Source organism: Phacochoerus africanus, chromosome 9 (assembly GCF_016906955.1).
Source record: "Phacochoerus africanus isolate WHEZ1 chromosome 9, ROS_Pafr_v1, whole genome shotgun sequence".
Taxonomy (NCBI): Eukaryota; Metazoa; Chordata; class Mammalia; order Artiodactyla; family Suidae; genus Phacochoerus; species Phacochoerus africanus.
Window position 1 is genome coordinate 50,164,985 of NC_062552.1, and position 13,449 is coordinate 50,178,433.

At 49.4% G+C, this 13,449-nt stretch overlaps 1 protein-coding gene across 1 annotated transcript in view; it reads left to right on the forward strand.

Moving 5' to 3' along the window:
• Positions 1-13,449, forward strand: part of FAH (fumarylacetoacetate hydrolase) — a 40,079-nt gene that overhangs the window by 3,506 nt on the left and 23,124 nt on the right. The window contains exons 2-5 of the mRNA XM_047795697.1: positions 1,297-1,407; positions 3,841-3,962; positions 4,498-4,547; positions 11,070-11,160. Coding sequence (XP_047651653.1) covers positions 1,297-1,407; positions 3,841-3,962; positions 4,498-4,547; positions 11,070-11,160 — 374 coding nt within the window. The remainder of the gene's footprint in view (positions 1-1,296; positions 1,408-3,840; positions 3,963-4,497; positions 4,548-11,069; positions 11,161-13,449) is intronic.

Genomic DNA, 13,449 nt, shown 5'->3' on the forward strand with positions numbered 1-13,449 from the left:
TTGTCCAAAGTGAAAGGATGGTGAATGACAGGGTAGGCAGGACCTCAGAGGTCCTGAGTCTAGCACGGAAGAGAAGACTCCCAACAGTTGAAATAGAGGGGTCCACTCCCTCAGGTCCTCAGGTCAGGGTTTGGGATCCAAGGGCCGCTTCTCGCCTTTGCTTGCAGCCAAGGAAGCAGGTAGCCGTGCTGGTGATTAGGGCCTGGAGGCTGCTCAGTGCTGTCAGCTCCTTCCTACCTTCTTCTGGGTGTTAGGGCAGGGCAGGGGCAGAGAAATGGCCCGAGGGTCTGCCCTTGCACAACCCCCGAGTGGGCAGACACTGGGGGCCAGGTAGCCCAGCTCATTGCCTGTTACAGCTGTTGACACATTCCAGCTGGGCAGAGACTGAGGCCCAGGGAGCCAGCAGTGGAACTGGGGTCTGCCTGGGGCCTCAGGGCCAGGTGAGAGTGAGGCTCTGGTCTACCCCTGGTCCCAGGGGCTGACATGCATGGAGAGATGGCCCCCGAAATGAGCAGTCACGTACTGGAGATGAGCCAGCCAGTAGCCCCACGTCTAAACTCCCTGGAACTGTGCAAAGGAATTGCCCCGAGGGAATGCCTGGGTTAAGCCTGAGAAGTAATCCAGTTGCCTGGGGCGAGGGGCACTCACCTGAGGGCTACCTGAGGAACTTTACTGGGGACTTTGCTTGGATACCTGGCTTGGACTAGGCTTTTGGCAACTGCTCCACCACAAGGTGTGTTTGATTTATTTTCCATTCAAGGAACATAGAACATTCCCTTCATATTCTAGAGGTGGAGACGGCACCAAATTCTCCCTGGCCAGAGATCACAGGGGCAGTTTCAGCTCTTTAAGAGGCAAAGGGAGCTGGGGTATGGTGCTAAGGATCCAGTTCCTCAGCCCCTCTCCATGGAGGGCCATCCAAACGGGGACTTGGGAGTTCCCATTGTGGCGCAGCAGAAACGAATCTGACTAGAAACCATGTAGTTGCGGGTTCGATCCCTGGCTCCGCGGGTTAAGGATCTGGCGTTGCTGTGAGCTGTGGTGTACATTGCAGATGCTGCTCGGATCCCGCGTTGCTGTGGCTGTGATGTAGGCTGGCAGCTACAGCTCCAATTAGACCCCAAGCTTGGGAACCTCCATAAGCCATGGGTGTGGCCCTAAAGAAAAAAAAGAAAAAGCAAGTAAATAAATAAACAAATGGGGACGTGTATGCTCTTAAATAGACGAGCTTTGCAGGTAAATGAGCCAAGCCTGGCTGAAGCTTCCCCAGCTCTGACCATACCATCTTCCTCCCAGTCAAGACAGAGGATCGGCGTGGCGATTGGTGACCAGATCCTGGACCTCAGTGTCATAAAGCACCTCTTCACTGGGCCTGTCCTCTCCAAACACCAAGATGTCTTTGATCAGGTAGGACACTGTGACATGGCTTGTCCTGGATCTCAGTGCAAATGCCACCAAGAAAGTGCTTGTTGCCTTCCATTTATTTTCCTTCCTTCCTTCCTTCCTTTCTTTCTTTCCTTCTTTTCTTTCTTTCTCTTTCTTTCTTTCTTCTTTCTTCCTGCCTTCCCGCCTTCCCTACATTATTTGTTTCTAGTTTATTTATTTATTTATTTTTTCTTTTAAGACTGCACCCACAGCATATGGAAGATCCAAGGCTAGCAGGTGAATCGGAGCTACAGCTGCCAGCCTACACCACGGCCACAGCAATGTGGGATCCAGAGCTGCATCTTCGACCTACACCACAGCTCACGGCAATGCCAGATCCCCACACCACTGAATGTGGCCAGGGATCAAACCCTCATCCTAATGGATTCTAGCTGGATTCATCTCTGCTGGGCCAGCATGGGAAGTTCATCTTTTTTTTTTTTTTTTCTATTTTGGCTGCCCTGTGGCATATGGAGTTCCCAGGACAGGGATCAATCCGAGCCGTAGTATCAACCTAGGCTGCAGCTGCAGCAATTCTGGATCCTTAACCCGCTGTGCTGGGTAGGGGACCGAACCTATATTCCAGGGCTCCCAAGATGGAGCAGGAACTCCTGCCTTCCATTTCTGATGAAGGTAGTAACTTCAGAGGTCTCAGGAATTTTGTTTGGATGAGATGGGGCAGACTTGGGACACCACAGGATGGCTTCCTAGGTGAGAATAATGTCAGGCTCTCTGCAGTTCTGGGTCTTTCCTGATTGTCTCTGATGTGAGGCTCTCCAGTAACTGGTTCATTTCCTTATTTTAAGTTGATTGAGCTTCTGCCTGTTCCAGGCTTCTGCTGGGCCCTCCAAGGGAGGGAATCACGAGCCCTGCCCTCCAGGTTGGTTGATGCAGCCTGAGAGGAATGGACGGCTGGGCCCAAGTGCTTCTGTGTTACCACCATTTAGGTGTCAGCCTGAAGCCCACATATATGAATGATGGACGTGAATTTACTCCCCTCTGAATGGTTGGGTGCTTTGAAGGGCATCGTCCCATTCTGTGGATCAGGAAGAAGGTGGTATTTATTGAGCACCTTCTATGTGCCAGGTCCTTTGGACACATCTCTCATTTCAGGGCGTCAGAAAGCTGGTCAGCCTCTCCTGTCAACAGAGAGGTAGCACAAAGGGCTTCCAATGTATGATCTTTCTTCCTCACTGTCTTAGTTTTAGCCAACTCTTTTTTTTTTTTTTTTTAAGGGCTGCACCTGCAGCACATGGAAGTTCCCAGGCTAGGGGTCCAGTCGGCCTACACCACAGCCATAGCAACACCAGATCCGAGCCGCATCTGCTACCTACACCACAGCTCCTGGCAATGCTGGATCCTTAACCCACTGAGTGAGGCCAGGGAGCGAACCTGCATCCTCATGGATACTAGTCGGGTTCGTTACAGCTTAGCCACGATGGGAACTCCTTTTTTTAAAAAGCTTTTTTTATTCTCTTTTTTTTAAAAAAAATATTTCAGTGAATTTTATTATATTTATAGTTGTAGAGTCATCATCACAACCTAATTTTAGAACATTTCCATCCCAAACCCTCTTACCTGTCCCCTCTGGTAACCATAAGTTTTTCAAAGTCTGTGAGTCTGTTTCTGTTTTGCAAATAAGTGCACTTGTATCCTTTTTTTAGATTCCATATGTGATATCATATGATTATCTCTCACTATCACTTAGCATGATAATTTCTGTGTCCATCCATGTTGCCGCAAATGCCACGATTTCATTCTTTTTATGGCTAACATCCCATTGGATACATGTACCACATCTTCTTTATCCATTTCTCTGTCAGTGGACATTTAGGTTGCTTCCCTATCTTGGCTATTGTATATGTTGCTTTAATGAACATTGGGGTACATCTTCTTTTCAAGTCATGGTATTCTCCTGGATACATGCCCAGGAGTGGGATTACTGGATCATATGGTAGTTCTATTTTTATTTTTATTTTTTTGTTTTTTTAGGGCCACACCCGCAGCATATGGAAGTTCCCAGGCTAGGGGTCAGATCGGAGCTGTAGCTGCTGGCCTACACCACAGCCTTGGCAATGCTGGATCCTTAACCCACTGAGCATGGTCAGGGATTGAACCTGTGTCCTCATGGATGCTAGTCAGATTCGTTAACCACTGAGCCACAATGGGAACTCCTATTTTTAGTTTTTTTGAGGAAACTCCATATTGTTTTCCATCGTGGCTGCGCCAATTTACATTCCCACCAGCAGCGTGAGAGGGTTCCCTTTTCTCTATACCCTCTCTAGCACTTATCATTTATAGGCTCTCTGATGATGGCCATTCTGGCTGGTGTAAGGTGGTACCTCATGGTAGTTTTGATTTGCATTTCTCTAATAATTAGTGATATTGAGCATCTTTTCATGTGTTTGGTCCTAGCCAACTCTTAACAGCTTCATGGGCCTGGGCCAGGCTGCCTGGAAGGAAGCAAGAGCATTCTTGCAAAACCTACTATCTGCCAGCCAAGCCAGGCTCAGAGATGACACAGAACTTCGGAAGCGGTAAGGAGCCCATGGACCTTGGCTGGTGGAATGAAGGGCACTTGGCTGGGCAGAAGAGGACAGCATGCTAATCGAGGACATTCTTAGTCACTTCTTGGCTGCCTTGGCCTCATCTAGCCCCTGCCTGGGCTGCATATTGGTGAGATGTCTCTGGGCCAAATGAGATTACCTCTCTGCCTGGAGTGGGATATCCAGTCCAGGCCTGGCCCGTTGGCCCACGCCCTTGCTCACTCAGCCATTCCTCATCAGCATCATTCGTGTCCATGTCTGGGTTCCAGAGCAGGGCTAATTTAGCCCGTTTCCTAGAGTGGAACAAAGAAGCAGGAGAGCGGCACCTTGCCTTTAGTGGGTGGATGCCCTCCCTGCTGTGGCCCCATCTCAGCCAGCTCTGGCCCCAGGCCAACCTGGATGTGCTCACTGGCAGTAGTGAGCAGGATTCTAGGAATGGTCTGGGCTGAGCATGTGGGTGGGTGACCAGAGCAGGGGCCCCGCTTGGCTGCTTGTTGACCTTGAAGCTGCTCGTTCTGTGTTTCAGCGCATTCACCTCCCAGGCCTCCGCCACAATGCATCTTCCTGCCTCCATAGGTGAGTACAGTCTCTTTACCAGGACACAGAGGACTTTAAGGGGCCAAGGTGGCTGCCCAGGGGTGCTGGTCCCCGCTTCCTGGTGAGGGAGGTCACAGAGGAGGGGTCCTCTCCCCATCGGGGAGCTAGGCCGTTTCTAAGGGCCTGTGCTCTCGCCTAGGGGAGTCACTGGCTGCCCAGATTTGCAGTTGGCTACCTGGCTTCCTGTGCAGCACATCACTCTGTCTTCTCAAGAGGCTGTGGGGTGATGCTCTGAGCTCAGTCTGCGAGTCAGCAGATTTGAGGAAAGAGGCCAGAGGGTCCTGAAGGGCCTCAGTTGGAGCCGCTGGCTGGATGTCTGACTGGCATTTGAGTCAGGAAGTTGGACTTGTCCAGACTTTCTTGGCCTGAAGCAGAGAGAGTCCAGATCGGGGAGATCTTTGCCCAGTAGCCGGGGGTGCTTGCCTGCTGGCTTTGCCTGGGCTCTGGGTGCTGAGAGGCTGGCTGGTCCCTTGGGGAGGCCCTGGCAGGCCTTCCTGCTGCCTCTGCCCCCGTTTCTGTGGCCTGTGTCCTAGCATAGCCAGGGAGGACTGCCTTGAGGATAATTTCCTTCCAAAGACTGGCACACACAGGTTCAGTGTGTTTGCTGACCCTCCTCTATGGTTTGAGGATTAAAGGCATGGAGATGCTGTGCTTGGAAGCACATGGCTCCAGTTGAAATCCAGGGATGGTGAGAATGGAACGTCTGCCTTCTGCTCAGCAGCCGCTGGCTCCCGGACTTCTCCTCCCATCCCCCCACCCCCTTTCATTTTCTTCTCTGGCTTTTTTATTTGGCTGTGGCATATAGCAGTTTGATGTGGGGGTCTCAGTTCCCAGACCAGGGATTGAACCTGGGCTGCAGGGGTGAATAGGCTGAATCCTAACCACAAGACCACCAGGGACCTCCTCCGGTTCTTATCTTTTCAGATTTCTTTCCAAAGCCTTTCCCATTTATGTATTTATTTATTTATGCTTTTTTTTTTTTTTTAAGAGCTGCACCTGTGGCATATGGAGGTTCCCAGATTAGGGATCGAATCGGAGCTGTAGCCTCTGGCCTACACCACAGCCACAGCAATGCCAGATCCGAGCCACATCTGCAGCCTACACCACAGCTCATGGCAATGCCAGATCCTTAACTCACTGAGTGGGGCCAGCGATTGAACCCAAGTCCTTATGGATACTACTTGGGCTCATTAGCGCTGAGCCACAAGGGGAACTTCCTGAACCCTTCCCCTTTTAAACATCTTTTTTTTGTGTGTGTGTGTCCTTTTTTTTTTAGGGCTGCACCCATGGCATATGGAGGTTCCCAGGCTAGGGGTCGAATTGGAGCTACAGCTGCCAGCCTACACCACGGCCACAGCGACGCTGGATCCTTAAGCCACTGAGCGAGGCCAGGGATCGAACCTGCGTCCTCATGGATGCTAGTCAGATTCGTTAACCACTGAGCCACAACGGGAACTCCTTACTAAGGTGTAGTTTACGTTTTCCACGATTTCCCCATCGGGAGTGTACACTTTAATGAGTTTTAGACAATATACAGTTGTGTAGGCATCACATTTGAAAACACTCTGTCACCACAAAAAGTCTGTTTGTAGACAACCCCTGTTCTCACCCCTGCGCAACCACTGCCTGTCTGTGCCCGTAGTCGCACCTCTCCTAGAATTTCACATGCGTAGAATCACACCACATGCAGGTCTTCTGTGTCTCTCTCAACTGGAATGTCCCCCCGTAGTACTGTTGTTCTTTTCCTCATACTGCTTTTTTCATAACATGTATTTTTTTATTAAATGAAAATCAGCTTCATCATTCAGGAGGTCTTTGAAAAATGTTTTTAAAATTGTGGTGAAATACGCAGTTAGTTACGTAACATCGACTGCCTTTATGATTGTTAAGTGTCCAGCTCAGTGGTATCAAGTACATGACATCGTCTCCAATATTATTTTTAGCCTTTTGGAACAGCAGGCGCCGCCCCCTAGACTGGGTTGTAAGCACCTGCCGGGGTGTCGGGATGTGTGTGTGGGGGGGCGGGTCTTCCGTCTCTGCCTCACAGCCTGGCCTGGACACCACCTTTTCCAATCCTTTTGAAGTGATCATGATGTGGACTGGCATATAGATCTTGAAAACAAACAAGGGGGCAGAAATTGTTAATTTTCTTTTAATTTGGCAGGAATGCTCTGAAATGCTATGCTGGTTCTGCCCAGGGCTCCTTCCAAGGCAGTTGGGCCTTGTTGTAAAATGCAGCAATGAAGTGTTATTTTAAAGTAAATGCCAGGAGTTCCCGTCTTGGCACAGCAGAAATGAATCCAGCTAGGAACCATGAGGTTGCGGGTTCAATCCCTGGCCTCGCTCAGTGGGTTAAGGATTCAGCGTTGCTGTGAGCTGTGGTGTAGGTCACAGATGCGACTCAGATCTGGCTTGGCTGTGGCATAGGCTGGTAGCTCCGATTAGACCCCTAGCCTGGGAACCTCCATATGCGGTGGCTGCAGACCTCAAAAGACAAAAATAAATAAATAAATAAATAAAATAAAAAATTAAATGCCAGAATGACCTACACTTACACTGCACTTTACAGTATATAAGACATGTTCTTATAACTTTCAAAAAGATTATTGTCTGAAAAAGACTCAGTCTCTGCATCTGCCTTGATCCTCTCTAAGGAGCAATTCCGTTGGCATAGGGCAACAGCGACTCCCAGTAGGGGCAAGGGAGGGAATTTTATTTGGGGCCTACTATGTGCCAGGCACTATGATAAGGACTTGAAATATATTAATCCCTTTACTGTATAGATATGCCTGTGATTGGCATTATTATTCCCAATGGAGAACCTGAGTTCTAGAGCGGCAAAGGAACTTTTCCAAGGCCACACACAGCCAGGAAACAGCAGAGTCAGAAATCAAATCTAGTAGGTTCGGGCCTGTTATTTGATATGTGGGCCTCACTTATGTATGAAATGAGAATAGAATTATCTACCTGAAGGCATAGTTTTAACTAGGCTCCTTCTGGCCCTCAGTCCTATGATTTTATCAAATAAAACCCACTCACTTCCATGTTTCTGGGTTTTTTGGTTTGTTTGTTTTTGTCTTTTTAGGGCTGCACTCGTGGCATATGGAGGTTCCCAGGCTAAGGGTCCAATCGGAGCTGTAGCCGCCGGCCTACACCACAGCCACAGCAACATGGCATCCAAGCCATGTCTGTGACCTACGACGCCACAGCTCACGGCCACGCCGGATCCTTAACCCACCAAGGCCAGGGATTGAACCCGCAACCTCATGGCCACTAGTCGGGCTCATTACTGCTGAGCCACGACGGGAACTCCCATGCTTCTTGTTTTTAAGAGAAGAACTGGAACACAGACTTTTATTTTGCTTTTCTTTTCTATATATGATTGTCTGTGTCTTGCATGCTTTCCATCCCGTAAGAGGGCCGAGGGGAAGCATGTCCAGCCTCAGTCAAATGGCAGGAACTGAGCAGGCTGACTCCTGGGAGGGGAGGGCACATAGGAGCCCAGGACCATCCTCCTTGAGTCTGACGGGGGCACCGTCCAGCCGCTTTTCACTTTCCATTTTTTAAAAAATTTTATGGCTGCACCCACAGCATATGAAAGTTCCTGAGCCAGGGATTGAATCTGAGCCACAGGTGCAACCTACACTGCAGCTGTGGCCATGCCAGATCCTTGAACCCACTGAGCCTGGCCTGGGATGGAACCTGCACCTCTGCAGTGACCCAAACTGCTGCAGTCCAGATTCTTAACCCACTATGCCACAGTAGGAACTCCTCACTTTTTTTTTTTTTCTTTTTAGGGCTGCACCCACAGCATATAGAAGTTCCCAGGCTTGGGGTCAAATCAGAGCTACAGCTGTCAACCTCCTGCCACAGCAATGCAGGATCTGAGCCATGTCTATGACCTACATTACAGCTCACAGCAACGCCGGATCCTTAACCCACTGAGCCAGGGATTGAACCCACAGTCAGGTGCATTACCACTGAGCCACAACGGGAACTCTTTGCATTTTTAAGATCTGAGGATTAATTTTTCACAATCAGTCTGTTACTTATTATTTTTTGGCTGCACTTGTGGCATGAGAAAATTCCTGGGCCAAGGATTGAACCCACGCCCCTGTTGCGGCCTGCACCATAGCTGGGGCAATACTGGATCCTTAACCCACTGCGCCACGAGGGGACTTCCTCAAACAACCTGTTCTTGATTCATGGATGAAACATCTTTTCTTTTATTAAAATTAGGTATATTGAAGGATGCTTCTTTTTCAGTCTCCTTCTGGTGTCTCTATTATTTCTATTTCCTTCCTTTCATTTCTTTCGCGAGTTGAATTGGTACCTCTCTCCCAGTGAGGATTCTCCTGGATGCCTGGTGATTCTCGGTTTTGTGCTCATCTTTATTTGCATAGAAAATGCCTCCAATTAGGTGTCTGTGGGTGTGGTTTTCCTGTAACCATCCCCAAGGAAAGGGGCAGAATGTACTTTCGGTGGGGAGCTCTGGTTCTGTTTCCCGGCTATGGGGCTGCTCTGGTCCTCTGGAGGCACTGAGTCAGATCTCCAGACCAGCTCTTCAACCTGGGCCCCCTCTTCTACTGAGGCTGCTTGGGAAAAGCTGGGTAAAGGAGAAATTGGGGGGCACGGGCTAATCACCCAGACCCTCTTTGCCACTCTCTCCTCATCTCATGTACGCACAGGGCTGTGCTGTTTTCTGGCAGCCACATGGCTTTCAGGGATTCCTTGTTATTTCTGGTTGGCTGATGGTGCCTTCTTGTTTTCTTTTTACTTTTTTTTTTTTCAGTGCCTCACGTGGGGCATGTGGAGGTTCCCAGACTAGAGGTGAAATTGGAGCTGTAGCTGCCGGCCTACACCACAGCCACAGCAATGCCGGATCCGAGCTGCATCTACGACCTACACAGCTCACAGCAACACTGAACACTTAACCCACTGAGAGAGGCCAGGGATCGAACCCAAATTCTCATGGATACCAGTTGGATTTGTTACCCCTGAGCCACAATTGGAACTCCCTCTTTTTACGTATTTTTTTAAAAATTAAAGTATTGTTGATTTGCAATGTTTTGCTAATTTCTGCAGTACAGCACAGTGACCCAGTCATACATATATACATATTTCTTTTCTTATAGTATCTTCCATCATGATCTATCCCCAAAGATTGGATATAGTTTCCTGGATACAGTCGGACCTCATTGCTTGCCCATTCTAAATGTAATAGTTTGCATCTACTAACCCCAAGCTCCCAGTTGTTTTCTTGTCATGGATTTATTCTTCTAAAAAGTATCTCAGCTGTTGTCTCTGTGCCTTGGGACCAAGATGGGAAGCAGGAACAAGCCTCAGGTCACCCCTGCTCTAATCAACCCTTGCAGATTTTTCTCTCCTCTCATCCATCCTTCACCGCTTCCATTTCTAGTCTAGGCTATTGGTACTGGCCTACACAGCTTTTATCTATTAGAAGAAATTTCTGGGACGGGGGCAGTTTCCATTGTGACTGGGTGGAAACGAATCCAACTAGTAACCATGAGGTTGCGGGTTCAATCCCTGGCCTTCCTCAGGGGTTAAGGATCCAGCGTTGCCGTGGGCTGTGGTGTAGGTCGCAGACGTGGCTCGGATCTGGCATTGCTGTGGCTGTGGTGTAGGCTGGTGGCTACAGCTCCGATTTGACCCCTAGCCTGGGAACCTCCATATGTTATGGGTGAGGTCCTACAAAGATAAAAAAAAGGTTTTGTTTTGGCAGGAAGGAGAGTTTTAGGAAAATAAATAGGCAAGCTGTCCCAGCTTGTTTTTCCTGCGTATTTGAGCAGTTCACTGCCTTGTGGGAGCCTGTGCCTACAGGATGCCATCCACCCGGTTCGCTCAGTTCTTGGTCATCACCGGGCACTAATGAGCCTTGTTCTTGGCACTGAGACAGAGTCAAACAAAACGAGGCCTGGCCTGGGCAGCTCTGAAGAGGCTATAGTCTAGCAGAGGGATACGATCTGCATACATGTGACCGGGACACCAGTGGGCCCTCAAGCCTGCCCCAGGACGGGCTCCCTCCCATGAGGGGATTGGGAGGAGGAGAGTCCTGCTAGGGCGAGTGTGGCTTCACGGGCAAGGGGGACACCAGGGACATGAGGGAGAGTCGGGTCCCGTGGCAGGCACAGCTTGAGCAAAAGCCTGGTGAGCTGGCCTGTGGGTAGGAGGGAGGGGTGGGGGAGGTGTGGGGGGGTGGGGTGTGTGTCTACCATTCATGTGCAAATGACATTGTCTGTTTCAGAAAGTCTTGGGTCCTTATTTCTTTTTCGCTTCTCAGTTGGAAGTTCTAAAATTTTTAGGCGAATTTGTGTTGCATTTTGCACGGAGCTTTGGGACGCACACATGTTAGGCGTGTGCTCCTGGCTCCTGCCTGCCCTCCCTCTGGGTTCTCCCGCCCCGCCCCTCCCTGGACTGGCCCTTCTCCGAGTCCTACAGCATCCAGGTCACTGATGGCCTCTCCCGGCCTTTCCTCCGCAGGTGACTACACAGACTTCTATTCCTCCCGGCAGCACGCCACAAACGTCGGAGTCATGTTCAGGGGCAAGGAGACTGCACTGATGCCCAATTGGTATGTCCCAGACCAGTGTCTGGCTGAGTTCTAGTTTGCCTTCCCATGTCCAGCAGCATGTTGTCCCAGGGCCACCAGGTCCTCCCAGGTTAAAGAAATTGGGGTGGAAATCGGTCAGTAATGACCCTGATGTCCCCACTTCTGGGAACGGTGGTCTCAGCCTCTGGTCTTCTTGGCTCAGCCTTGGACCAGCTGTGGGATCGTGGGGCAGTCCTTTAAGCTCTTTGATTTAGAGAACTGGAATTAGATCCCCTGAGTCACTAAGATCCTTCCAGATCCTTTTATTTGTAAGCTGTGAATCCAGGTTCTATGGGCAAGTCTTTTTTTTTTTTTTTTTTTGGCTTTTGTCTTTTTAGGGCTGCAGTCACGACACATGGAGGTTCCCAGGCTAGGGGTCTAATCGGAGCTACAGCTACTGGCCTACACCAGAGCCACAGCAACTCGGGATCCGAGCTGTGTCTGTGACCTACACTACAGCTCACGGCAATGTGGGACCCTTAACCCACTGAGCAAAGCCAGGGATCGAACCAGCATCCTTGTGAATACTAGTCGGGTTTGTTCACCGCTAAGCTGTGACGGGAACTCCATATTGGCAAGTCTTAAATCCCAGCTTTCTCCGTACTTCAAATCTTCTGATGGAAGAGAATCCTCAAGTGGGCCCGGGGCTGTGTATTTCTCAAGCTCACAACGGGAGCTCCTTGTATTTATTTGATCCTCATAGGAGTTCGTGGGTCCCCAGGGCTGTACCTGGTAGCCCCATTTCACAGCGGGGGAAACAGGCTCAGAGAAGTATCCTTGCCTGAGTTGTCCTTGCCTTTTAGAGGCTGCCTCCTAAAACCCAGTCAAGGCCATTGCTCAGGCCTAGAACACAAAGCTTCAGTCTTTGCCCCTTTGTCGTGTGTTGGCAGATGCACAGCCCAGGCCAGGTGCCCTGGGCCACACGCACAGTCACTGGAGTGGGCAGAGACTTCTGAGTGTTTCAGGTAGGCTGTGCCAGAAGGGGCAGGCTCTCTCAGAACCAAGAGAGCAGAGGAGGAAGAAAACAGGAGAGAGCAGGTTATGATCCAGAGAAGTTAAGCAACCAGGCCAAGGTCGCAGAACAAGGCTGAGGTGAATCCAGGACTGCAGGGAGCAAGGCCAAGTGGAGGAGGCTCAGTGCATTTCCTTCTGCAGGATAAGAGGACACAGGCTTTCTTTCACTATGTGTGATGCAAGGTGTCCGTGCCTTTTCTTCTTTATGCATGTATCCTTGATTATAAAGGTGATAGATACTCACTGCGATTAACCTAAACATAAAATACATAAGGCAGAACACTAAAAATTTAAATGTGCATCCCATTGGAGGCCCAATCTCACTTTCATGGCTCTATCCCACGGAAATGTTTGTATTCAAGGATAAAGATGTTTATCAGCAGTCTTTCTAAGGAAGGGCCTGAAGCTGGAAGCAGTCTGAATGCTTGCTGGCGGAAGAAGAGTTGAAAAATTATGGTCTGTTCACAACCTGAAGTATTTCATAGCTATTGAAAGGAAGATTTAGGATCAGGAGGCATATATGCATGATGTATATATACATATATATACATATATATACACATATATATATACATATATATACATATACATACATATATATATATATATTTTGTCTTTTTGCTATTTCTTGGGCCGCTCCTGCGGCACATGGAGGTTCCCAGGCTAGGGGTCGAATCGGAGCTGTAGCCCTCGGCCTACGCCAGAGCCACAGCAACGCGGGATCTGAGCCGCATCTGCAACCTACACCACAGCTCACGGCAACGCCGGATCGTTAACCCACTGAGCAAGGGCAGGGACCGAACCCACAACCTCACGGTTCCTAGTCGGATTCGTTAACCACTGCGCCACAACAGGAACTCCTATGCATGATATATTAAGTGAGTTCTCATATTTATTAAAAGACACATGAAAATATACGTACATACCTACTTATTAGTTTCCTGTTGTGCTGTAACAAATGACCACAAACTTGGTGGCTTAAAGCAATGCGAATATATTCTCTCACAGTTCAGGAGGCCAGAAGTCCGAAATCAGTCTCATTGGGCCAAAGTCAAGGTGCTGGCTGGGCTGGTTGCTCCTGGAAGCTCCAGGGGAAGAATCCATTCCCTTGTCTTCTTCAGCTTTCAGGGCTCCCACATTCCCTGGCTGGGGGCCTCTTCCTCAGATAACTCCAACCTCTTGCTTCCATCTGCAATTATCCTACTTCCTCCTTTGACCTTCTTGCCTCCCCTTTATAAGGACCACCTGGATAATCCA